The sequence below is a fragment of the Hyla sarda genome, chromosome 2 (assembly GCF_029499605.1).
Source record: "Hyla sarda isolate aHylSar1 chromosome 2, aHylSar1.hap1, whole genome shotgun sequence".
Lineage (NCBI taxonomy): Eukaryota > Metazoa > Chordata > Amphibia > Anura > Hylidae > Hyla > Hyla sarda.
Window position 1 is genome coordinate 338,312,272 of NC_079190.1, and position 27,981 is coordinate 338,340,252.

Here is a 27,981-nt window from a genome sequence, read left to right on the forward strand (position 1 = left end):
ATCAGTTCACAGCCTTCATTATCTAAACCAGTGGTCTTCAACCTGCGGACCTCCAGATGTTGCAAAACTACAACTCCCAGCATGCACGGACAGCCGTGCATGCTGGCAGTTGTAGTTTTGCAACATCTGGAGGTCCGCAGGTTGAAGACCACTGATCTAAACTGTAAGTTGTCATGTGACTGGTTACTATGGGCAGAGAAAAGTAACTTTTTAGCTCTGTTACACGGGGTTAATCCGTATTAAAATAACAGGAATTCATGTTTTTATTAGGAGCCATATTCCATCTTCACATTTTCTTAATTGTTCTAATTCATGTTCTGTAACATATTTATCCTAATTCCTAATGCTGCTGGATGGCATGTGACTCTGGTTAGGCTTCTAGAACGCCTAGGCTTTAACCCTTCCATTCCTAGACCCTAGATAACATGCTGTGCTTTCCCATCCTACTGCCGCTGCAGTTTTTGCTAAAACTTCTAAATCTTGTAGTGTGATCTCTGCTTTGAACAATCTTATTTAGGGTACATTCTAGGGATCGACCGATATCATTTTTTTTAGAGCCGATACCGATAATCGGTGGAGGTTAGGGCCGATAGCCGATAACTTATACCGGAATATCGGTATAAGTTATCGGCTATTTTTCCCCCCGCGACACCGCTGCAGATCATTTCTTTAAAGCGGGCGCTTTAAATCAATGCGCTGCAGTGGCTTTTGCGGTGCCATAGGCCGACGCCGCCACCACCCACGGTGCGGTGGGCGGGGCATTATTGGCTTATCAGCAAGGTAATTGACGATACCGATAATGCCCAAAATCGTGATTATCGGCCATACCGATAATCGGTCGATCCCTAGTACGTTCATAAGTACAGGATCTGCTGCTAATTTAGCTACCCATTAACTTCAATGGGATGCAGCATATCCTGTATGTGTGAACGTACCCCTTATACTCATATGAAGGAATCCAGTAACAAGTGACTATGCAGAGGCATTTTTTTATTTATTTTTTACTTAATTTCCTAATCAGAAAGTTCTGCGCAGCCCGAAATCGGGGTTAATTTTGTGTGGAATTTTTCTCTAAAGTTAAAGGGGTTATCCAGGAAAACTTTTTATTTTTTATTTTTTTCATATATCAACTGGCTCCTGAAAGTTAAACAGATTTGTAAATTAATTCTATTAAAAAATCTTAGTCCTTTTAGTACTTAAGAGCTTCTGAAGTTAAGGTTGTTCTTTTCTGTCTAAGTGCTCTCGTGTCTCGGGAAACGCCCAGTTTAGAAGAGGTTTACTATGGGGATTTGCTTCTAAACTGGGCGGTTCCCGAGACACGTGTCATCAGAAAGCACTTAGACAGAAAAGAACAACCTTAACTTCAGAAGCTCTTAAGTACTAAAAGGACTAAGATTTTTTAATAGAAGTAATTTACAAATCTGTTTAACTTTCTGGAGCCAGTTGATATATGAAAAAAAGTTTTTTCCTGGATAACCCCTAAAATTCGAAGTCCCATTGGCTAATGGGCTTTTTAGGGCAGATTGCGCCGAATGGATGGCTGAATGAACATTCACACAATTGGGGAGTAGATCCCGCTCAGAATTTCTTCTTAGAATTTGGTCAGTGTTCAAGGGCCCGAGCACTGTTGGTTAAATAAGCGTGCTGTCCATTTTAGTGCACTGAAGTGTCAGGTTATTGAGGATGATGATCTGTGGTAAATGCTAAATGGTCCTGAGATTTTGAATTTTTAAATGGACCCTATTTATGTAAGGACAGCATATTACAGTGCTGTTTGGCTACCAGGGAAAAGAAAAATACAAAAATACACCTGTATTAAAGGCATTCTCTGATAAAAAAATTAAAAACATGCGAGGGGTGTAAAACATTATTCTCACCAGAGATGAGCAAACTTACAGTAAATTCGATTCGTCACGAACTTCTCGGCTCGGCAGTTGATGACTTATCCTGCATAAATTAGTTCAGCCTTCAGGTGCTCTGGTGGGCTGGAAAAGGTGGATACAGTCCTAGGAAAGAGTCTCCTAGGACTGTATCCACCTTTTCCAGCCCACGGGAGCACCTGAAAGCTGAACTAATTTATGCAGGATAAGTGATCAACTGCCGAGCAGAGCAGTTCGTGACGAATCGAATTTACTGTAAGTTCGCTCATCTCTACCCAGGAAGTAGTGTTTCTGACATTTATATTACAGATGCACAAAACAAATGAGTTTTTGGTGGTTTCCAAACCTTACCTAAAGGTAAGCAATGCTCTATGCTGCTGCAGTAGTTTTATTCTTACCTGAAGTCGGAGCACCCTGTTAAGACTTAGGTTGTGTGTGAACTCTTCTGATTCAGTAATTAATTTTTCTTTTTTGAACTTTTTCACAAATAATTGCTAGAAGGGAAAATACTTTTCCACTTTAAGAACGTGTTGTTCCAGTTTGGTTTTTCTCCTAGATTATATAAGGGGTGGATCAAAAGTCAAGTAACAATAAAACCTCCCTGTTTACAAAAACCTGAGCGATGCCAAAGGTTCCCATTGTTTAAGTTCTGGTATCTAATATATGGTAACATGTAGGATATTGAGTAATCAAAAAGGTTAAGAAAATATAAAGGGACACTTCCACAAAAATATGTATAGCCAAAAATATAATGGTTGTGCAAAGTTTTGGGGCGATTATGAAATTGAGCAGTTTCCTTTTTTTTTTTTTTTTTTTTTTTGTTCATCCTAACATTTGTTTGTCTCCAATTCACAGGTCAGCTGAATTGCATCAGTTTCTCACGACACGAAGAAGACTATTTGAAGGTGACTGTTCGCTGTCGGCCATGTCTGTTTGTCCTGGGACAGAACTGTGGTGCAAGAAGCAAAGTGGTTAATGCACTTTTAGGGGATCACCTTTTACCAATTGGTGTGTGTTGCAACCCTCAAACTTGCAAGAGGAGGCGCATCCGTTTTAGGCATGGCCAACAGACTCTGGTGAGCTTAGCATTGCCAGAACAGTATGAACTGGTTCATCAACTAGTAGCCCATAAGGGCAAATGGCATACCATACCTGATGAAGACTTGGAGGTACCAGAGGATGAGGAGGATCCTGCACACAGGCTGGCAGAGCTGGAGGTGACTCTACCTCATCAGTTGCTTCAGGTAGGTAGCAGCCACTTCTCATTTTCATCAGATTACTGGGAAAAAGTAAGATAATTGGGTGTGTCTGGCAGCAACTTTCTCCCCATCCAGAGTATATGCATGCTTGATAGATAGGGTGAGATGGCTCTTGGCTGAACAAACTCTTGTCCCGCAGCTATATGAAATGTATGGCTACCTTTACTTGTTAACTGGCCTTACAGGAAGACATTTACTGTGCAAATGGTTAGCTTTCCACACTGAAACATATGTAGGATACCACCTTCTATCCGGTTGGGATGTAATTCACAACTCCAGGACCCCCATCTCCCTTAGGCTATTGTGGATTTCAGCACTTGGCAATGTTCGGCAATCGACACAGAAAATAAGTGGATCGACAAATGCACGGTGCACACCATTTATTCTAGGAAAAATTTGTGTCCTTATTCTCTGGATCAGTGAGGGTCCCAGTGTTCAGACCACTACCGATCAGCTTATCCCCTAACGTTGGATAGGTGCTAACTTCATCAGATCAGGACAACCCTGGAAGTATTTGATAGACCAAAAATAGCTAAATAATATGGGCACCTTCAAACATGACTGAGGAAAGATCCTTTATGCTAAGATTTCTAAAATGAAGAAATGCACACTATTTCCCATTGAGTGCACAGATATGTAATTTTCACAATAAAGAATATTTAAAATGTATGAATCGGACTTCCACATTGGCTAACTTACAGAAGATTACCCCTGTGAACGTACTTTACAACAGGTTATGTATTTGTTAAAAATAAATAAACACAAAAATATTAGTCCAATATATTGGATCAATCACAAGATGTATGAAAAGTAAACCAATTCATATTCGAGTTGACCATAGTGAATCAGTATTGTTGTGTTGAAATGGCTGGCTTAGAGTTGTAAGGACAAATCATTAGCCTCTTTGTATTGTCATGACCAAAATGACTAAGAAAACATAAGGTAGGGGAATGGGAAAAATTGTGGGATTGAGATAGCCTATGGGTCCATGCATAATGTTGTATTTACGCCATTCACTATATGGAATCATTAACATCACATCTCAGAAAAAACTGTTAGTGTCCAAAAATGTATATACTTGAAAATTGGTACCAGTAAAAATTACAGATCACAGCGCCAAAAAATTAGCCCTTATTCATTTCCATTTATGGAAAAATAGTTATAGGGTCAGTCATGCTTATATTTTTTAACAAAATACGTTTGACTTTTTAAAAGCTGTACAATAATAGTAAATGATGTAAGCATGGGTATCATTTTAACCGTTATAACTGGCAGATGCCCGCTGACATCTGCCGGTAATGATGGTCTTCTGAGATCGCTATGATGTCTGTCATTTAACTGGTTAAATTCCGTCATCTATACAGATCGCATCATTTAAACTGTACCTGTCATTAACAAACTTATTATATAATGTAGAAAATAACAAGTATATCTGTAATATACATTGGTTAAAAAATGTGTGTATTTTTGTCCTTACAGCTATTGTCTGTGTGTCTCTGTGATGAGACAAAATACAGTAAGTTCAAACGGACAAGCAGGGCTCTGTGCAGTGAGGCTCTGTTTCACCCCCCCCCCCCCCCCCCCCCGTCTCACACAGCATTATGACTGACAAGCCCGGAACCTGCACAGAGCACTACTTGTCCACCCTCACTTCCTGTATTTGGACTCCTCACAGAGATACACAGGCAATAGCTGCAGGGACAGAATTTTTCACCCAAAAAATATAGATTTTTTTTTATGTATATTACAAATATACATAATGGTATGAAGAGTACAATTTAACCCCTCGATGATGGAGCATTTTTCATTTTTTCCCTTCCGTTTTTTTTTTCTCTCTCTACTTCTTAAAAAAAATAAATAAATAAATAAAAAAATTTCCACCTACAGACCCATATGAAGGCTTGTTTTTTGCGCCATCAATTTTAATTTGTAATACTGTCAGTCATTTCACCACCAAATCTATGATGAAACAAGAAAAATATTTGTGAGGGAAAATTTAAGAAAAAGCGCCATTTTGTAACTTCAGATTCTACACCGTGCACTTATCGATAAAAATGACACCTATATTCTTTAGGTCCATATGTTTTAAATGATACCCAACTTAGGGCCGGTTCAAACTACGATTGTAGTGTACGGGAACCAGATACGGCTGGGGGAGTGAAAACTTTTACTAGGGAAGGGGTTAAATCACATTTATTAACAGTGTTAATTAGCAGTGTTATCGGTTATCGCCGCTCTGCTGCTCCAGCCTGCTGAGCAGGCATGAAGCAGCCGATCGGACAGAGAGGAAGCAGGTAGGGACTCTTTCCCCCCCCCCCCCCCCCCGTCCTCACAGCTGTTCGGGATACCGTGATTTAATCACAGTGGTCCCCCAAACAGCCCGACTGAGCTGCCGGGATACTTTTACTTTCACTTTAGACACGGCAATCAACTTTGATTACCACATCTAAGGGGTTAATTCCGGGCATCACCGCTGTCGGTGATATCCGGTATTAGACAAGGGTCTGCCACTGGGACCAACCCGCTATGACTCGCGCTCAGCTCCTCAGCGTGTGTCATAGAAGGGGAGCGGGACGAGGGCGTATTACGACCGCAAGATAGTCTTCATAACTGATTCGATATGTGATGAGCATTTTAGAGCTTTTTGTACCAGAGAGAGTGACTGTTTCCACTGGATTGGAGTGCAGTTTGGATGTCTCACTCCATACACATGAAGGAGTAGATTTTAATACATTCATCAGAATGGGCCATATTTGCATATACTGTAAGATTTAAGGCCCTTCAGTTGAGTAGCAAAAAAATGCGAACACCAATCCGCCAGCTCCAAAAGCTGATGGATGAAGGCGATTTAAGGTGCTTAAATAAAATCTAGTGAGAAAGAGAGTACAGTGACCCCCCCCCCCCCCGACATATGATCATTTCAACATATGATGGCCTCTCAGAGCCCATCGTATGTTGAAGGCAGCCTCGACATATGATGCTGCTGTGTGTCGGGGCCATCGTACAAACAGCTATCTGACAGCGCTGACAACTTCAGCAACTGACAGTTGTTTAGTGTGCCCCGTTCTGCCTCCTGTTACTCACATGCTGTCCTGCTAACTCATACAGGCTTCCACTGTGACTTCCGTGTAAGCCCCGCCCCCCAGTGCAGCCATAGCCAATAGCCTTGTGCATCTTGCTGCAGGCATCCAATGAGCTGCTGGCGGCCCTCCCCTTCCTTTCCTATAGAGCTGTAGTCGGCAGGATCGTAATGGAGGACATTCTGTCCCCCCTGAAGGTATTTAAAGAACTGTACAGTACTGTATGCGATGTCACACATCACATACAATACATATACACACTATACACCCCATACATCAATGTTTCCCTATCAGTGTGCCTCCAGCTGTTGCAAAACTATAACTCTCAGCATGCCCAGACAGTCAATGGCTGTACATGCATGCTGGGAGTTGTAGTTGTGCAACAGCTGGAGGCACCCTGGTTTGTTAAACACTCCACATACAATGGTCATCCCAGAACCAATTAGCAGTTTCCCATAGAGATATGTATTCAACATACAATGGTTCCAAGGCCCCAGAACCAATTACCATTTTTACATAGACATATGTACTCGACATATGATGGTTTCAACATATGATGGTTCTCCTGGAACCAATTAATATCATATGTTGAGGGACCACTGTACTTGGTGCTAAGGAAGGATTAGAGATTTACCACATCCCTCACTGTAGGAATGCTTCTGGTGATCCATGATGAGAGATCAACATGAGGTATGTGGGATAGCAAAAAGGTAGGGTGGATTTTGCCAAAATAGAGGATGTTGTTACTGTTTTATGGTAAGAGCCAGGCGTTAAAGGAGTACTGCAGCACAGATCAATAGCCAGCCATATAAATTAAAATCAGAAGTGTCCCATGTACTTGGGTTGCATTCGTTGTACCATTTGCCTATATTAGATATGGACCTCAGATTTTAGTTGGGGCAGAGTGAAAATGGAATCCTTACATTGGCACTGTCAAATACAAATACTTTTTATATGTTGTACATCTTGGCAAAAGATGAATTGTTCTAATACAGTGGTTCTCAACCTGGGGTATTTAGCAGTTTTCATGGAGGTACTTGAAAAAAAATCAGTAATGGCAGCCACAGCCACTGGTTATTGGTCTGGACCACTTTGAAATAAATGGTAGGCTGACGTCACGGCACCGAGGAGCGCGGAGCAGGAGGACAGCAAAGGGGAAGCACGGGCACTGGGCGGCTATGGGCAGTAACTACCATGAGCTTTGTTTCTCCATTGCAGACCTGGGACCTACTGCTATGAGCCATAGCAATAGGTCCCCAGACCAGAGGAGCAGTGGAGCACCAAAGCGGGACAGTATGGTGGCCTACAACTATATATAGGGGGCACAGAGAGGGCCTAACAGCTTTATGGTGATGCAAAGCGGGTACTATTACTGTGTGTGATAATAAACATGGGGAGTTTGTAAATACATTAGGTGGATATTGTACTGTAGAAAGGAGCCCAAAATGTTTGTTTGGCTGAGAAGTCTCGTATGGGAGAAATCTCAATGGCGGTCTAGGCCAGATAGTGAAGAAAACAAAAGTAAACAACTACGGTTAGAGAAGACGTCGTCACCTGTAAATCCGGGGACTGGGGAGATAGGGAGAGGAACAGGGGGCCTGTTATAAAGGAAAGTGAAGCATATAGCATATAAATTATACTATAATCATTTATAAATTTCTCTAACATGGGGGTGCAATTTTATGGGAATGGGCTGTCAAGGGGTACTCAAGCAAAAAAGGTTGAGAACCACTGTTCTAATATACTTGATTAGAAAATGTTTTATTTTTTATATAAATCATGGCTTTGTCCATGCCTGTTCTTCAGCTTTGACAAAGTCCAGTAAGGCTGGGTTCACACTACGTTTTTCAAATACGGTTACCGTATACGGTTTTCCGCTAAAAAACGTATGGCAAAAACCATATGCAACCGTATGCCTACAAATTAAAACGTATACGGTTTTTCCCCGTACGGTTCTATCCGTTTGCATCAGTTTTTGCCAACGGTTTTGCTATTTTGTTGGAATTAGTTTTCCAGCAATTTAATAAAGTTACTATTGTTCTATTGAAATGCCAATCTGCCATGTGTCAACTTCAAAAACGGATTAGAAAAACCGTGTGCAACCGTATTCTGAAATTCTGTGTACGGTTCTCATAGACAACAATGTTAAAAAAACCGCATACGGTTCGCATACGGTTTTCCAACCGGAGGCAAAAACGTGGTCGACAGCGTTTTTGCCTACGGTTGAAAAATCGGCAAAACCGTATCCGAGGCAAAACGGATGCAACCGTACACAACATTTGGAATACGGTTTACAATGCATTCTCTATGCATACGGTTTCGGATACGGTCTTATACGTTTTTTTGCGGAAAACCGTATACGGTTACCGTATTTGAAAAACATGGTGTGAACCCAGCCTAAGTGAGAGTGGGCTAGTACTCCTCTGCTCTCTCCTGCCTGATGGGACTCCTCTGTGCTCTCTCCTGCCTGATGGGACTCCTCTGTGCTCTCTCCTGTATGATGGCAATCCTCTGTGCTCTTTCCCATCTGATAGGACTCCTCTGTGCGATCTCCTGTCTGATGGCACTCCTCTGTGCTCTCTTGTCCGATGAGACGGGAGAGAGCGCAGAGAAGTGCTAGCCCACCCTCCCTTACTGGACTCTGTCCATGCCTGTGCTTCAGTTTGGACAAAACCATGACTTTACAAGCCATGAGTTCTATAAAAAGAACATTTTCTTATGAAGTATATTAGGTTAATGTTTTGTCAAGATGTACAACATATAAAATGTTTTTGACTGACCATGCCCATTTAAGGTTATACGGTAGAATAGTTTGACTGAAAGCCATTCGATTTGTCTAGCGTGTAGGATAGTTTGGTATTAGAGGAGGGGTGATGGAGGAAAGGGATCCTAGACTTGGCGTTTTGGGCTTTTCAGGTGGGAAGCCTTCAATTTACGTGCCTTTTATTGTTTGGGGCATAGCAGGTGGCCTTGAGCTTGCAGGATTAAGAATTAAATGAAACAACTAACCTGTTCCGAGGGCTGATTTACTCGCCAAATGTCATATCCTAATGCCACAAGGCAGAAGCCAACAAGGTTGAGTGAAAAAAATGTAGAAAAGGCCGGCACTTAGGATAAAAACACGAAAAATCTTTAATAAAAAAAAATCCACAAGGACAGAAGAACAGCACGGACATACATAAAGCACAAGGAGAGGATCCCCAGACTCCAAAGCTGACGCGTTTCAGGTCCAATGACCTTCACTCATAGCATGCTTCACATCAAATGCATAACATTTATATACTAAAGGTACGCCCTATTACAAAACCGGAAGGGAAGGGGATTAGAACACATTACTGTGCAATTTACAATAAAAACTGTGCAAAAAGACATGTAGAACAATACTGGGGAGGATTAAGGAAAAAAGTACAGTATTAGATCAGTTTACTATTTAAACCACAAGGTTGAATGCAATTCAATAAGTAGATCCACATTATCTCACGATTGCGGAGAGACCGCAAATGATCACCCCCTCTTTTCTATTTATGTACCTTTTCAAAGCCAGAGAAATGGAGACATGATGGATCTGGTAGATGATAGAGAACTATGGCATGTCAAAAAATTTAGGATACATTGGAAGGTGGAGAGAAATCATGCGTGGTTTGAAACCTCAACCAACGAATTGGGTACTAGATTTAAATCTCCACAAAACACAAACCACCCTGGTTGCAGCCTGTTAACGTTTTTTCATGACCCTATTGAAAAACCTAGTTGACCCATATTGGGGTCGCATATGGGAACCAACATAAGACATTATTTAAGAAACGGTTAAGAATAAGAAAACAACCAACAGGATCTGTAGTAACATTGTGCAGAGTGTTTTCATCTGAATTTCTAATTGCTATTGTGTCCGACTCTAGTTTGGGTCTGGCAATGAGCACGATATACATGAGGATAAGCTGGGTGTTTTATGTGGTGCGCATCTGTGGAGAGGTGTGTGTGTGTGTGTGTGTTTTTATATTATTTTTTTTATAGGAGATCACATTTGTGGAAGGAGGCAAAATCTCCACAATTTGGAACACTTCATAAAGCTATCTGGATAAGCAAATTGTACCATAACTAGCATATACATAAGTTAGATTATTAAAGCAAGGAATACAGTGTAAAAGAAACAAACAGGAGCAGCTCCCAGCGAGGACTGTCCTGAGGAAGTAAGCACAGTGCAGTATAAAGAAAAAAAAAACTAGAACAGAAACCTTAAGCCCGTAGACATAGAAAAAAAAATACATGTTACCAATAGGTGACAATGCAAGGAATAAGCTGGGAAAACAGTCACACTGAAGCCCAAGTATAAAAGGCTAAACTCACAGAGGAAGAGAGATGTCCCTTCAGCCATCATTTCACTAGTGTCCATTCGTCCTGAACCTTATGGCGCCATCAGGAGATGGGATGGTAATGCTCCATTTCTTCAACAGTTGTTTGCTGCCTTCAGGAGAGAAGACAACATGTAAGTGGTTGCTCCTTTTTTACAAGCGGATGTACGGGAAATCCCCAATGGTATGGAACTTTGGCTGATCTTATTCTGAGGTAATTGAGGGGAAGGTGCAGTGTCCCTGTAGATGTGCTGCTGACAGGTTGGCATAAAGGGAGACCCAATGTTGGGGCACAGGGAGACCACCATATTTTGCTAGAATAAGCACAGCTGCCTCTCATTAACAGTGTAAGCGTGTACCCCGGCTAACGCTAGGTACAAAATCCTCCAGATGTTTAGGCTGCGTAATTTTGTATGACTGGTCCACTTCTGACTCTTGGTCGCTACATGTGGGGATAAAAGCCTTGGTCAGAGCGGACATATTCAGGAATATCACTGGGCAAACCAGATTCTGCAACTTCCCTAAGTTTCAAATAGTTTTTCTTACTCTGATCTTAAAGGTCGGCTGCTTTGGCCCTCAGCATCCCCACCTCATCCACCAAATCATGATGGGAGTCAGTTCATTGTGGGAAGCTAATGGGAGGAGTCAGTTCATTCCTCCAAATTTCCTTCAGTATGGTTAAAGGGGTATTCTGGGATCTAAGCTGATATCCCCTATCCAGACCCCCTGCGATCTCCCTGCAGCACCCGCATTGTATGGGGGGTGAGACTGGAGACGTGACTTAACATCACGCCTCCCCGTGACATCATCATCATAATCATCATGCAATGCCCCTTCTATTCATGTCTATGGGAGGGGCCTTAACAGCCGTTATGCCCCCCCCCCCTCCCATAGATATGAATGGAGGGGACGTGACGTGACATCAAAGAAGTTTCCGACACTGGAGACGCAGCCCCGGAATGCGAGTGCTGCAGGGAGATCGCGGGGGGTCCCAGCAGCAGGCTCCCTGCGATCAGATATTGTATGCCCTATCCTCTGGATAGGGGATAAAAGCTTAGATCCCAGAATACCCCGTTTAACCCGGTTCCACAGTTTGTGTGTGTGTGTGGTGTGTATTTATTTTTATTTTATTTATTCTATTCATTTAAGTTATCCACTAGTCTCTGCAGCTCTTAGCAGCAAATACAGCTAAAACAACCCCTAATACAGTTGTGCATATATATATATATTGGGGGAACAGATCCTACACTTGTGGTCCATTGCTAAGGGCAATCCCCAGCATAAAATGCATACAATGGAGGATACCTGCAGCAGACTAAGTAACACAATGGCATCCTACACCCGATAAACGGTGTGGATGTGTAACAATTAGAATAATACAAAACGGAAATTTAGGTGCACTACTGTGGTTGATGTAACAATGACCTTGGCTAACCCTCAACACTGATGTTAAAATTGAGACATTAGCCAGTATATCCTTATATGAAGGACATACCTGAGCTCGCACATTAATGCCAAGGTTTCTCAAGTGGAGCGGGACCTAACACTAAACCTACCTGTGCATGATAAGCAAAACCAGGGGCCAGTGGGCAATTACGGCAGCATTAAGTCCGGCTCACAGACTGCTCCCGGGTTACCTCCAGTGTGGCTGAGCACACATACAATGGGAGGAGGGAGAAAAGCTATAAGCCCCACCCAAGTTGGCTGATATGTTTCCAGTCTCACAGGTGCAAACTAATGCTACCTATAGTGATGATACAGGCGCATTAATATACATTTTAACAGCGAAAACAACAAAGACGTGGCCTCAAATGGCTGGAGGTGCTCAACCCCAAATGCAGTTGTGCATTTATACTCTGGGAGCAGATCCTACGCTTGTGGTCGGTTGCTAGGGGCGATCCCTAGCATAAAATGCATACAATGGAGGATACCTGCAACAGACTACAAGTGCCACAATGGCATCCTACACCAGATAGATGGTGTGGATATGTAACAATTAGAATAATACAAAACAGGAATTTAGGTGCACTACTGTGGTAGATGTATACAATGACATTGGCTAATCCCTCAACACTGATGTTAAAATTGAGCAAATACAGCTGACAGATTCCCTTAAAAAAATGTTTCAGGTCAGCAGTGTATATTAACGTTGTGTTCCGTGGCTTAGATTTGTCACTTGTTTCTTTACATGTCTCTTATCATACTGGCTTTGACGTCACCCATTCCAGAACTTGTATTTTCTCTCCCATGCTTGTGATGGTCTCCTCCCTGGTCACAGACAGAGGGCTCTTTGTTCCCACAGGACTCATTTTATTCCCGTAAAATACTAGACTTAAATTTATAGCTACTTGTTTCTTGTTCATGAACGCAGGAACTATGTATAGGGTGAGAACGAGTCTGGATATTTCAAGCCTTGATATTTCTGAGAAAATTGTCTATTCAGGTGGATAATGTACTGCAAGAACAAAGAAGCCCCATTGTGTTACTTCTTTATATTCTGTAGTGACTATTTCCCTGAGCCATTTATTGATCATGATTGGTTAGATTTTTGGAAGGATCTTAATAAAGTGAAACTTCTTTGTGGTAGTGGTCACAGCATTGCACTGTACATATTGGTCACTGGTAGTTATTCTCTCCATCACAGTCAAAGATACAGTCGAGCCTTGTTATTCCGTTAGCTGAGGACATGTGATGGGGTATAAAAATAAAGCTGCATTGGTTAGAGGTTCAGTTCTATTGGCAAAGAATCCTGTGCATCATTGGAGTTATTTGAACACGGCTAAGGCTGGGTCCACACTACGTTTTGTCCCATACGGGAGCGCATACGGCAGGGGGGAGCTAAAAGCTCGCGCTCCCGTATGTGACCGTATGCGCTCCCGTATGTCATTTCAATGAGCCGACCGGAGTGAAACGTTCGGTCGGCTCATTTTTGCGCCGTATGCGCTTTTACAACCGGACCTAAAACCGTGCTTGACCACAGTTTTAGGTCCAGTTGTAAAAGCGCATACGGCGCAAACTGTCACATACGGGAGCGCGAGCTTTTAGCTCCCCCCTGCCGTATGCGCTCCCGTATGGGACAAAACGTAGTGGGGACCCAGCCTAAGACTGCACGATGACTTTGGTCACACAACAAAAACAGTTTGACTTGCTGTTGTATTTAGGTCGTGCAACTACTGTCAGACTCCAAAACCTGTGACCAAATATTCACATCACCTATAGTAAGTCAACCAGATTCCCCATCATTACGTGCAATGTTGCATTGCAGTCTTGGTGACACGTAACCTGCAGTACACTGTCAAACCTTTCATAACCTAACTCATCCTTTTTAGATGTGTTTTTTTTTTTTTTTTTCTAGGCTGGGTTCACACTACGTTTTTCAACTACCGTTCCCGCATACGTTTTCATTAGTGAAAATGTATGGAACGGTATTGAAAACCGTATACATAGACAAAGCAGTGCAAACCGTATGCACTCTGATGCATACAGCTGCGTAAGGTTTGCTTGCAATACGTTTTTAAACAGTACTCCAAACCGTGTTTGACCATGGTTTTGACTCCAGTTTTAAAACTGTATTGCAAGCGCATACCTTTTTTTTTTTTTTTTTTTTTTTTTTTTTTTACAGGGACTTCAATGGGAAATGCACATGTGTACGGTTCCATACGGCAAAACCGTATGAGTTTTTTCTTTGCACATGCGCATTTGCATCCTAAAGTCCCCACCCAAGACCCCTCCCATTAAAAATGGCCAATTTTCAAAAACGTTTTTTTTTTTTTTATAAAAACGGACGGAACAGTATGCACTTTTAAAAACAGTATACTGTTTAAAAACGCATATGGTTTACTTTTTCCCATACTGTTCCATCCGTTTTTTCCCATACAGTTTTTAATAGAGAACGTATGCAGGAACCGTAGTTGAAAAACGTAGTGTGAACCCAGTCTAAGGCATACTTTACTTCTAAGGGTGCTGAAGTCCTGGAAGAATTCCCAGTAAGGCTGGATTCACACTACGTTTTTCAACTACGGTTCCCGCATACGTTTTCTATCAAAAAACCGTTTGGGGGAAAAAACGGATGGAACAGTATGGGGAAAAAGTTAACCGTATGTGTTTTTAAACAGTATACTGTTTTTAAAAGTGCATACTGTTCCGTCCGTTTTTATAGAAAAAAAACCATACGTTTTTGAAAATTTTGTCCATTTTTAATGGGAGGGGTCTTGGGTGGGGACTTTATGATTCAAATGCGCATGTGCAAAGTAAAAACGTATACGTTTTTCCCGTATGGAACCGTATACATGTGCGTTTCCCATTGACGTCCTTGTTAAAAAAAAAAAAAAAAAAAAAAAAAACCTATGCAGTTGCAGTACGGTTTTTAAACCGGAGACAAAATTGTGGTCAACCACGGTTTTGACTCCGGTTTAAAAACCGTACTGCAACTGCATACGTTTATTTATTTATTTATTTTTAACAAGGACGTCAATGGGAAACGCACATATATGTTTTTCCCCGTATGGAACCGTATACAAGTTTTTACTTTGCACATGCGCATTTGAATCCTAAAGTCCCCACCCAAGACCCCTCCCATTAAAAATGGACAAAATTTTCAAAAACGTATGGGTTTTTTTTCTATAAAAACTGACGGAACTGTATGCACTTTTAAAAACAGTATACTGTTTAAAAACGCATACAGTTTACTTTTTTCCATACTATTCCAACTGTTTTTTTGCCATACGGTTTTCTTTAGAAAAAACGGATTGAAAACAGTATGGCAAAAACGTAGTGTGAACCCAGCCTAAGGCTGCATTTACGCCACGTTTGCAATACAGTTCCCGTATACATTGAGGGTGTAGGCCGTGTGGAAAACCGTATGCATTGACTCTCCATTGAAAACCGTATGCCAAATGATGCATCTGGTTGCACCAGTTTTGCGTCTTGTACTTTTTTAAAAAAAATTTTTAATAAACATTGGAGTCAATAGGAACTGTATGTGCGTATGGTTCCAACCAGTTTGCACCATACGGTTTTTGACTATGCAGTTATTTTTTTTCTTCTTGGAATTTCGATCAAACAAGTGAAATGTTATTCATAATGGAGTGAAAAGTTAAACGTATAAAAAAAAACAGATGCAACCGGACGTCGTGGTTTTTTTTTTTTGTTTTTTGTTTTCAAACCGTATACGGGTTCAAATTTGTACATACGTTTTGATACAGTTTAGTCCAGTTTTGAGGAATCCGTTTTTCATCAAAAACCTGATATGAACTATATTGCAAAAAACGTGGTGTGAGTGCACTCTAAGTGTGTTTGTTTGTTGTTTTTCCATGAAACGTAACACACGTGTTACTCAGAGCTGTTTTTGTTTCTGCTTTTTTGCCTGTTGCTTTTAATGCAGCTTTGCTTCTCCCTTTTCAGTGTTTGTGAGTTCTGGCTTCCTCCTTTGTATAACGGTCCTGAGTCTGACTCATCTGTCCCATCTCGCTCTCATGCGATCACCGCCCTTCCCTTCCCCCGACACAAAATATTTCCTTTTGGGAAGTAGCGCAATCTCTGACATTGCAGTGAGATTTGTTCATCTTATATGCAGTGTTTTTATCTGCAGGTAGTAAATATTCTAGATTGAGACTCCACTCTAAACTAAACTGAGTCCGTTGTGAAGCCTGGTTACAGTTCGTATCAACACAATAAACCCCCACAGTAAGGGGAGGCAGGAATTCTAATTTAGAACAAGGCCCTGGGTTTTGGTAACTGGTTACAGTTAGGGCCCTAATAATGGCCGACACCCATTGTTAATGAGCGTGGTGTACAAGGCTTGACTATCATGCAGGCAGGGGCCACAGACAATCACTGGATCAGTTGTGTGGCCCTTTACCTCCCTAGTTTGTCATCTACACATACCCTATTACACCTTGTGTGACTGACAAATAAGTACTAATTATTGCAAATTTAAAAAAATTAATCGACTAAAGGCTTTGCTCATTTGTTGTCTTCTTGCTGGTACTATTACACTAATGCATATGTACACACATTTATACCACCTGGTCCACCCTTGTGCTGCCAAATATCCGCTGACCCTTCAAAGCCTGAACTCTTAGGGTATCCTGTTGTTTCTAGCATCAAGATGCTACAGATCCTGTAAGTGTAAGGTGCGGCCTCCATAATTCACATTGGCTCTCCTAGCGCATCCTATAGAAGCGTCATCAGATTGAGATCTGTAAATTTTAGATCCAAAGTCAACTTTATTGGGGAGATTTATCAAAACCTGTAGCCCATGGTAACCAAGCAGATCCCTGCTTTCATTTTTCAGAGGCCTTTTCTAAAATGAAAAAGCGATCTGATTGGTTGCTATGGGCAATGCAGCAACGTACCCTCTAGACAGGGTTTGATAAATCTCCCCCTATGAACTTTCATGTTCCGCAAACCATTCCGAAACTCTGTAACTGAATGTATAATCTATAATTATATAAAATGTATCTATTTCTCTTTATACCATAGTTGTGTGCTTTGGTGTACAGTGTTAATATGCAGGTGTAGATGTCAAAGTAACATACACGTACCGTATATACTCGAGTATAAGCCAAGTTTTTCAGCACGATTTTTCGTGCTGAAAACACCCTCCTCTGCTTATACTCGAGTGAACTCTCCGCCTGTCAATCCGCCTGTCTTCAACCTGTGGACCTCCAGATGTTGCAAAACAACAACTCCCAGTATGCCCGGACACCCATCGGCTGTCCGAGCATTCTGGGAGTTTTAGTTTTGAAACCTCTGGAGGTCCGAAGGTTGAAGACCACTGTGCGGGCCTTTGTCATCATCCAGACACCCCCCCCCCCCCCCCTTTTCCCCTTTTAGTTTTCTACCATCCTCTCCTCGGTGGAAAGGAAGGGTGAGCTGGTCCAGGCCATCTATGCTGCAGGGACCGTCCGGTGGGGAGGGTTAGTCATTCCGGGCTGTACATTTTCACCAGGAGGCCCTCTTCTCAGCTCGCTCCAGGCCGGCCCCAGAACGTCCCTGTGCGTCATCATCAAGGCAACGTCACTAGTCCGGGGCCGGCCTGGAGCGAGCCCGGAGAAGAGGGCCTCCCAGTGAAAATGTACAGCCTGGAACAACTAACCCTCCCCACCGGACGGTCCCTGCAGATGGCCCGGACCAGCTCACCCTTCCTTCCCACCGAGGTGAGTAGAAAACTAAAGTGGGGGTCTGGATGATGACTAAGGCCTGTGCAGTGGTCTTCAATCTGCGGACCTCCAGATGTTTCAAAACTACAACTCCCAGCATGCCCGGACAGCCGATGGTTGTCCGTGCATGCTGGGAGTTGTTGTTTTGCAACATCTGGAGGTCCACAGGGGACCTACAGGTGGTGGGGATTGACAGGCGGTGATGATGAAAGGAGTGGGGGGGGGGGGGGATGATTTATTTCCCACCCTAGGCTTATAGACGAGTCAATAACTTATTTTTTTTTTTTTTTTTTTTTCTGGGTTTTGGGGGTGAAATTAGGGGCCTCTGCTTATATTCGGGTCGGCTTATACTCGAGTATATACAGTAAATGGCAACACAATCTTGTCTGTGAATTGTAAAATTGGGGCACTACCATTAAGTGCTCATCCGCCCCTGTGTAGAATCTTATTTTGTATCAGTGCAGACTTATTTTGTATCAGTTGGTAGTTTCTGAAACCCCTAAGCGATTTAAATCACCTCAGGTCTGCTATTGAAGGGCTTGTTTTTGTCTTTTTATGCTGTGATCTGGCTCACACGTTATAAAACATGAGCATTGTGTTCGTGTCAGTTGTGAGTCTGGCATCTATCCAGCATTGCTTTAGCCTGAAAATCTGGCATGTTGGAGACAGCAGATAAGTTGATGGTTTGATTGCATTCAGCTTATTTTGCTGCTGTTCCGCTGAATGAGGAAAGCGCTGCTTCCTTTTTCTTATTGCAGAAGTTATATCCTTTTTTATTTTGTTTCCATTCATTTAGCCCAATTGGCTGGGTTTACACTTTGGCTAAAAACTACCATGGAAAATACAAATTTAGACGAAGTTCCTATCGGAGCTTTGTTTCCAGGATCCATTTTTGTCTGCTCAAATCCAGCTAATAAGTGGACACCAGTCAGACCCCATTAATGGCAACATCAGTCCGTCGTACTGGTCAGGCTTCGCGCTCCACGCTCATGCATGAAGTATGAAAGCAGTCCAAATATACAATATGCAGTGATCCCTCAACTTACAATGGCCTCAACATACAATAGTTTCAACATACAATGGTCTTTTCTGGACCGACCAATCAGAATGGACATTCACTTGTAAAACCCCTGTATTACTGAAGCGTATGCACTGACTGGCTGTCTGGTAGCGCCCCCAACAGTACAAGGAGGTATTACATGTTCTGTACTCTTTACCTATGCCACAGTTAGCTGCTCCTTTGGACACCAGGTGAGGGCGGCTCCATTTTATTTTTTAGGACACTGTGTACTGTACAGGACCCGAAAGAAGCTCCTATCCTCTACATAGACCAGTGTTTCCCAAAGAGGGTGCCTCCAGCTGTTGCAAAACTACAACTCCCAGCATGCCCGGACAGCCTTCGGCTGTCCGGGCATGCTGGGAGTTGTAGTTTTGCAACAGCTGGAGGCACCCTCTTTGGGAAACTCTGAAATAAACAGTGATTTACAGCTCCCAGCAGATCTTTATTACTTTTATATGTAAGGATTTGCTTTATCTGTATTAGTTTTGTACTTATTTTTCCTTAATCCTCACTTTTTCCTATTTTTGGATGACATTTTGGTGACTTCAGAACCAATTACCAGGTTTCCATAGAATTATGGCCCCAGATTATCAAACTGTGTGAGAGAAAAAATAGAGGGAATGTCCCACAGCAACCAATCACGGCTCAGCTTTCACTTTACCTCAGCTCATTAGCTGAGCTGTGATTGGTTGCTGTGGGAAAATCTCTTTTTTTTTTTTCTCTCACACAGTTTGATAAATCTGGGCCATGGTCTCTACATGTAATGGTTTCAACATACAATGGTCGCCCTGGAACCAATTAATATTGTAACTTGAGGGACCACTGTATATAGAAATATTGTGACACTGACTAGTCTTGGCCTCTTACACACTTCTTTGTAAGAACAGATTTACAATTGTGATGGTAACCTTTTAGAATCCAATGTGCTTTGCTTTGAAGAAGCATAGTGTATTTTAATTTTTGAATTTTGAATTTTTTGCATTTTTAAAGTCATTATTTTAAATGGCAACAAAAATCCTATTGCCAGCTGAAGTAATCAAGTATTTGTAATAGATCATACATGTCCTTAAAGGGGTACGCCGCCCCTAGGCATCTTATCCCCTATACAAAGGATAGGGGATAAGATGTCTAGGGGCGGAGTACCCCTTTAATATACAAAGGTATGGATGTTTTACGGTATGTAACTTCACTTTATATATTTATATTGCTATGATTTAAGTATGTATTTCCTATAAATACGTGATAGCAAACTTAATGACATGTATCAAGGCCTGACTGAACAGTTGTTGCCTTTCTTGTACACCCCCGATGTCTTTTTGTACTAAACTCCCCGCAATTGTAAGGCTGCATTCACACCACGTCTTTGCAATACAGTTTGAGTATCAGGTTTTTGATGAAAAAAAGGATTCCTCAAAACCTGACTAAACTGTATGAAAACGAGTGTACAAATTTGAACCTGTATACGGTTAAAAAAAAGTATACGGTTTAAAAAATGATGTCCAGTTGCATGAGTTTTTAATAAAATTAAAGTAGTTTTGAACTTTTCATAACATTTTGAATAAAGTTTCACTTGTTTGATTGAAATTGCAAGAAAAAAAGAGAAGTCAAAAAACATATGGTGAAAACCGGATGGAACCATACGCACATACAGTTCTGTACAGTTCCCATTGACTCCCATGTTTTAAAATAAAAATAAAAAAGTGTACGGTTTTTCACCCGGACCAAAAAAACGTGGTAGACTACGGTTTTGGGTGCGGGTGAAAAACCAGACAAAACCGTATAAGATGCAAAATGGACTAAACCGGATGATGCGTTTGACATACTGTTTACAATGTTAAGTCAATGCATACGGTTTTCTATACGGTTCTGTACTGTTTATCTTGAAATTGTATACAGGAACTGTATAGCAAAAACGTGGTGTGCATGCACCCTAAGGATGTTCTAATAAAGGTGTTTGTAAGAAGCCAAGACTGGTGAGTGTGTGCAACAAGATCTCGATCATGTATCCATTGGTGTCAATTGTGCAATGGACCAGTCTCTGTGAACTTAGTTTACATCTTGATGCTACATTTTTAAGAATTACAAAAATACAGAAAAAAAGACAATAACCATCAAATTCTGTAGCTAGTCAGCAAATAGTGCTTCAAAAAGGCAGTGTATTGCAAAATCTTTTTGATCCCAGCGAATATGCAATTTTAAGTGGTACTCCGGTGGAAAACTTTTTTTTTTTTTTTTTTTAAATGGTGCCAGAAAGTTACACAAATTTTGTAAATTATTTCTATTAAAAAATCTTAAAGGGGTTATCCACCATAAGGGGATTTTAGTACATACCTGGCAGATAGTAATGGACATGCTTAGGCAGGATCTGCACTTGTCTTGGGGCTAAATCGCTATGTCATGAGATTACCATAACACTGTGTGGCTAGCTTTTTGTGAAATTGTATTTCCTGTTTTGACTTATGTTTTTTTGACTACAAATCCCACAGTGCCATTTTCCAGCCACCCCACCCATTGAAACAAAAGACCTGTGGTTTTCAATCAGGGTGCCTACAGCTGTTGCATTAGTTGCAGATTGATCCCTCCACCCATTGAAGCAGACAGGCTCCCTGTCATCAGCTGGGAAAAATCCGAGACAACAGTAATTTTGTATGCTGGTAAAAATAAATATTGGGGTGAAAATCACAGAAAAATTGTGAGAGAACCGTCACACACAGGTACAGACACTATATTATGAAGTACACTAACTTTACAGCCCCTGTAGCATAGTCAAATAAAAAAAATCCTGGAATATCCCTTTTAATCCTCCCAGTAGTTATTAGCTGCTGAATACTACAGAAGAAATTCTTTTCTTTTTGGAACACAGAGCTCTCTGCTGACACCTCTGTCCATTTTAAGAATTGTCCAGAGTAGGAGAAAATCCCCATAGAAATCATATGCTGCTCTGGATAGTTCCTAAAATGGACAGAGATGTCAGCAGAGAGCACTGTGGTCATGATGTCAGCAGAAAGCACGGTGTTCCAAAAAGAAAATAATTTCCTCTGTAGTATTCAGCAGCTAATAAGTACTGGAAGGATTAAGATGTTTTAATAGAAGTAATTTACAAATCTGTTTAATGTTCTGGCACAAGTTTATTTTAAAAGAAATTATTCCCCCCCCCCCCCCCCCCCCGGAGTACCCCTTTAAAGGTTTATCCAAAATGGACAACCCCTGTCCACATGCCCTTTGAAAACATATGGACAAGTTATTGGAAGATCCATATACCTAGGCAGAAAGCGAGTTTTTTGTTTTTGAGGTCTTAGTGTAATATCAGTCATGGCTTCCAATGGGGCTATCTGGGGCTCAAGTACTGCAGGAATGCTGGGGAAGGGAGTTCCTGCACTTTTTTTTTTTTTTTTCCCAGGACTCGACCCCTGGTGCTATCCCTTCTGTAAATTGATTCCAGACCATTCCTTTGAAGTGTTCTAGATGTATGTTTTGTGGGCATACTGTAGATTTTTATTAAAGTTTTATAAGTACAAATACAAGCAACACAGAAATAGCGGCTCATAATATCAAGTCAAACACAAGATAACTCTAGCAAGAAGTTTAGCTCTAGAGAAAGAGTTAACTAACTCCTGGGACGCTCCATGAGGTCCACTATCGAATCTATCCATGTTACCAAGAACACCACAACTATACAGGGAAGGACATACTCTTTAATTTCTCAACATGTACTTTTCAATATGCCGACATATATACCAAACACGATCAGCACTTTTGTAAACCTAGCCTTAGTATATACGGTAATAAAATTCCGGCATATAAGACGACTTTTTAACCCCCGACTTTTTTTCCGGAAAAGTCGGGGGTCGTCTTATACGCCGGGTATTTGGGTCCGGGATAGGAAAACTTATGACTATCTGCCCGGGCCGGCTCCCGTGTGCGGGGGCCGGCTCCCGTGTGCGGGGGCCGGCCAGAGCAGATAAAAACTAAATACTGATACTAAAAACTAAGGTGTCTCCAGCTGTTGTGAAACTACAACTCCCAGCATGCCCGGACAGTGTTTGCCGGTCCGGGCATGCTGGTAGTTGTAGTTACACAACAGCTGGAGGCACCCTGGGTTTTAGTATCACGGGTGCAGATAATCATAGCTTTTCCTATGCCGGACATCCCTGTGTCCCGAAAGATCTTTTTGGGACATAGGGATGTCTGCCGGTCACTCGCCATTCCCCGACCGCCGCGCGTCCTCCTGCGGTCCTTCTCCGTCTCTATGATTGTACGCACGGGACGTCAGTGACATCCTCCTGCGACCATAGAGACGCAGGAGGACGCACGCCGGCCGGGGCCTGGTGAGTGACCGGCGGCGCGTCATCTTCTTCAGTGATCCGGTCACCGCTCCTACAGGCCCGGGACTGCTGCGATGGTCCATAGCAGTAGATGGTGACCCCGGGCCGGAGGAGAACACTGTGGGGGCAGTACAGACATACAGCCTCCAGCCATACATTGTATATGGCTGGAGGCTGTATGTCTGTGAGGGGGGGTGGGGGGAGCTGTCTACTAATGTGGGGGAGCTGTCTACTAATGTGGGGTAACTCCCGACCTAATGTGGGGGAAGCTGCCTACTATTGTGGGGGAGTTGGCAACCTAATGTGGGGGGGAACTGCCAACCTACCTAATGTGGGGGGAACGGGAACTGCCAACCTACCTAATGTGGGGGGGAAACTACAAGGTACTGTACATCGCGGTAGAAGGGGTAGTCTTATACGGTGAGTATATCCCAAACTCTATATTTTAACTGTAAAAGTTGGGGATCATCTTATACGCCGGCATATACGGTATGTGTGTGTGTATGTGTTTTCTGTGTATAAGGTGGGGAGTGCTGCAGGCTAGCTGACGCTCGGGTAGCAGCAAGATGGTGTTTGTTGTTTTTATATCTTGTGTAGGTAGTGTAGAAGGTTTATGTAGAAGTCACCAGGCTGCCTTTTTCTGGATTGCCACCTGTCACATAAACTGTTCTTTGCTATTCCATAGGATGTTGACATTGTGGTTTCTCCTTGTCGGGGATCTCAACCTGCAACTACTACACTGGAAGACTATGTGGACCATGTGCAGTCAGTGGTTGTTTATGCCATAAGTGAGGACCTTCTGTCTCCTCAGGACGAAGAGGAGCTGACAGATATTAAGGCAAAGTACAAACTTCCTGTCTTCTTTATCCGAACAACAAAAGACAAGCTGATAAATAGCTCAGAAGGTGGGTGCTCAGAACTACATGAGCAGCTGACAGAACTCGGGTATCTTAAAAGAGGTTTATGTAGCTGTGGAGCTGCAGGATCTGGCAGTCCAGCCCCCAATCTTCTGGTAGAACAGTTTGACAAGTTGCGGCAACTCGGCAGTTTCTCCCGGCAAGTGCTGCAGATGCACCTGGTTGATGCAGCAATGGTCCTGAACATGGTGCACAGTCGCTGTTTAGACTTATTCATCAATAAAGCTTTTGACATGAGGCGAGATCTTCAGATTACTCCTAAGAGACTGGAGTACACCCGCCAGAAGGAGAGCGAGCTGTATGAATCCCTCATGCGGATCTCTGATCGCAAACAAGAAGAACTCAAGGACATGATTGTGGAAACTCTAAACAGCATGAGAGAGCAACTCCTGGAGGATGCCGCCAACATGGAGTTCAAAGGTTGGTGCTTACAATTGTCTGTATACCAGTTAATGTGTATTGGCCCCTAAGAATGAATGAACCACATGACAGATCTCATTAGGTATAAACAAAATCTAGTTACAGAATAAGTATTGTGTGGCTGGAATTCTTGTGCTTGAATGTTGGCTGTTTTTAGGGGTCCTAACAGTCATACCACCAATTATATTTATGGCAATCTTGCATATATCTATATCATAACTTACTGTGGTTAAAAAACATAAGTTTATTTTTTATTTTTTTATGCCTTGCATGTATTTGGTTAGAAAGTGAATTCCCAGCTTCACACATGGGACAAGGCTGTGAGTGCAGCTGCTGAATGGTACCTTACATCCTACAAGGAATGGAGTGGCATAGTTTATATGGTGCCAGTATTAATGCATCCCCTTTGTGCACAATACTTAAAAACCTTTCTACACAAAAATAGATATTGGAGAGGTGTGCCGAAAAAAATACAACTGGGTGTAGTAACGCAACAAACTGATTTACTTTAATTCTGTATACCTTTTTGTAAGGAGAGATGTCACTCAATGCCAGTGGATCGGGGAGCTGCCATTGGGGAGTGCCCCTATAACAAGATTTATCAAAACCTGTGTAGAAGGTGTGGTGCAGTTGCCCATAGCAACCAATCAGATCGCTTCTTACACCTTTATTTATTTAGATTTTTTTTTAAAGTAATGATTGGTTGCTATAGGCAACTATGCCACTGGTCCTCTGCACAAGGTTTGATATCTCCCCCTATGTTTTCTCTGAAATGCCCCAGCTTGGTGGTGTGGGCAGCATAAAAGTGTCAGGTTCTGTGGGGCTGGACACACAACCGGTTTTAGAATGTATCAGATTTGCCTACACTTAAAGGAGAACTTTAGTACAATATAACTTATCACCTATTTAAAGGATAGGTGATAAGTTATAGATCACGGGGATCTGATTGCTGGGGCCCCCTGCGATCTCCTGTATGGGGCCACGACAGTATGCTGGAAGGGGGTGTGTCTGCCGCAGCTTCCTACTGAGGAGGACACTGCACTTCCTGTAGATTGCCCCGCCCCGTACAGGAGATTGGGGGGGGGGGGGGTCGCCAGCGGTTCAACCCCCGCGATCTAGAACTTATCTTCGGATAGGGGATAAGTTATATTGCACTCCAGTTCTTTCATTTATCCTTTGCTGCTAGTATCATAGTCCAGAGCAGCATATAAAATTCTACTGTCCTCAGAGTGAAGATTGTTTTCCAATTCTAGCTGCAACAGTGTCTGCACAAAGAGCGCTTTCACTATTCTGTGATGTGTAATGTTTAACCTAGGTCATGTACGGTAATATGAACACTAACAGTAGGTAGTGCAGTGAAGAGCATTACGTTATAGGGTTTCCAATAAAGATCTGCTGTATAATATAAGGTTTTAACTAATATTATTATATTAATATTAGTAATGTAAAGTATTTACAAAGTTATTCAATGTCTAAAGCAAATTGTATATGAACTGTGAAATTCTTTTTTAAAGGTTAATCAAGGCTTCTAGTCCCTTTTATTTTTTATTATTTTTTATTTTTTTATAGTCTTTCCGTTCAGGGTGGGTAAAAAAAATGGCTCCGTTGCTGCTGCCATTTCAGTGCAGATCGGGTCCCTGCTGATCGTGCCTTTTTGTTTCCATTTAAACAAACGTGGGATCACCGACAACCCATTTAAAACACAGTGAAAATACTAACTTCTATGAGGCACACAGTAGTTCCTTTTCAATATAAGTAAGCCCTTGGCAGTGAACGTTTGCTGTCTTATGAGCAGACTGTGTAATTGTCTTATTACCCTTGCAAATTGAATAAATGTGAAATGATAGTTACAGATGGCATAATGATGATAAAAGCCATCAGAAATTTTTTTTTTTTCCCGGCAGGGTTCTTCCGGCTATCACATGACTAGATCTGATTTGACGTTGCTGTTAAATATAAATATACTTCTTAATAGAGAACTGTACTACAGAGCTTTAGATAAGCCCTCATTTTGTATGAAACACAATGCATACAAAGATGGTGGTTCTTCCATTTATTTCTGCCTTGTGTTCAGAAAAGGAACCAGAGAGAGGGTGGGGGTAAAGTAACAAGGCAAAGTAATTTTATTTTCTGCCTGAAATATAAAACCCAGGGAGATACTAGATCGTTTCTTAACATTTATGTTGATATTCTGTCTCCTTATTACTCTACTAGCAAATATGTGACCTGTTGAACAGCAGTGGAATGAGGGCGGCAGTTGTCCAAAAGCCAAGCAACAAAATGGTCTTGCAGGGTCCAGCCCCTTGCCGGAGTTGCACCTATTTGTGTGAATCCTAGATAAGGAAATGAAGGCGAGGAAAAGGATGGGTTATGTAGTATTGGTGTAAGAGCTTAGCAAGGTGTCTTGGGAGGTTTTGAGCTATATTCTCATGCCATCAGGAGAACAGTTTTTTTAGTGGCTGTTCCCAGAGAAGTTCCAGTCTTTTTTTAGGATCCGTGAAGGATGTAATAGGGAGTGATGTCAATCGTTTTTTTTTTTTCTCTCCATAGAAACCCACAACTTGTCTGTCTTACTATAATGTACTCACTCCGATAGATGTACAGCAGGGCAAAAAGTATTGTCAGCCACCAATTGTGCAAGTTCTCCTACTTAAAATGATGAGAGGCCTGTAATTTTCATCATAAGTATACCTCAACTATGAGAGACATAATAAGAAAAAAAAAATCCATAAAATCACTGCCTGAGTTTTAAAGAATTTATCTGCAAATTATGGTGGAAAAGTATTTGGTCAATAACAAAAGTTTATCTCCATACTTTGTTATATACCCTTTGTTGGCAATGAAAGAGGTCAAACATTTTCTGTAAGTCTTCCCAAGGTTTTCACACACTGTTGCTGGTATTTTGGCCCATTCCTCCATGCAGATCTCCTCTAGAGCAGTGATGTTTTGGGGCTGTCGCTGGGCAATACAGACTTTCAACTCCATCCAAATGTTTTCTATGGGGCTGAGATCTGGAGACTGGCTAGTTCACTCCAGGACCTTGAAATGCTTCTTACGAAGCCACTCCTTCATTGTCCGGGTTGTGTGTTTGGGATCATTGTTATGCTGAAAGACCCAGCCATGTTTCATCTTCAATGCCCTTGCTGATGGAAGGAGGTTTTCACTCAAAATCTCACAATACATGGCCCCATTCATTCTTTCCTTTACACTGATCAGTCGTCCTAGACCCTTAGCATAAAAAACAGCCCCAAAGCATGATGTTTCCACCGCCATGCTTCACAGTAGGTATGGTGTTCTTTGGATGCAACTCAGCATTATTTCTCCTCCAAAACACGACAAGTTGAATTTTTACCAAAAAGTTCTGGCCATATGACATTCTCCCAATACTCTTATGGATCATCCAAATGCTCTCTAGCAAACTTCAGAGGGGCCCATACATGTACTGGCTTAAGCAGAGGGACACGTCTTGCACGGCATGATGTGAGTCCCTGGCGGCGTAGTGTTACTGATTGTAGCCTTTGTTAC

The 27,981-nt window shown here is 42.0% G+C and overlaps 1 protein-coding gene across 1 annotated transcript in view; it reads left to right on the plus strand.

Annotated features, from left to right (window-relative positions):
- Positions 1-27,981, plus strand: part of DSTYK (dual serine/threonine and tyrosine protein kinase) — a 71,162-nt gene that overhangs the window by 23,633 nt on the left and 19,548 nt on the right. Inside the window, exons 2-3 of the mRNA XM_056558075.1 lie at positions 2,736-3,124; positions 23,805-24,456. Of these exons, the coding sequence (XP_056414050.1) occupies positions 2,736-3,124; positions 23,805-24,456 (1,041 nt within the window). The remainder of the gene's footprint in view (positions 1-2,735; positions 3,125-23,804; positions 24,457-27,981) is intronic.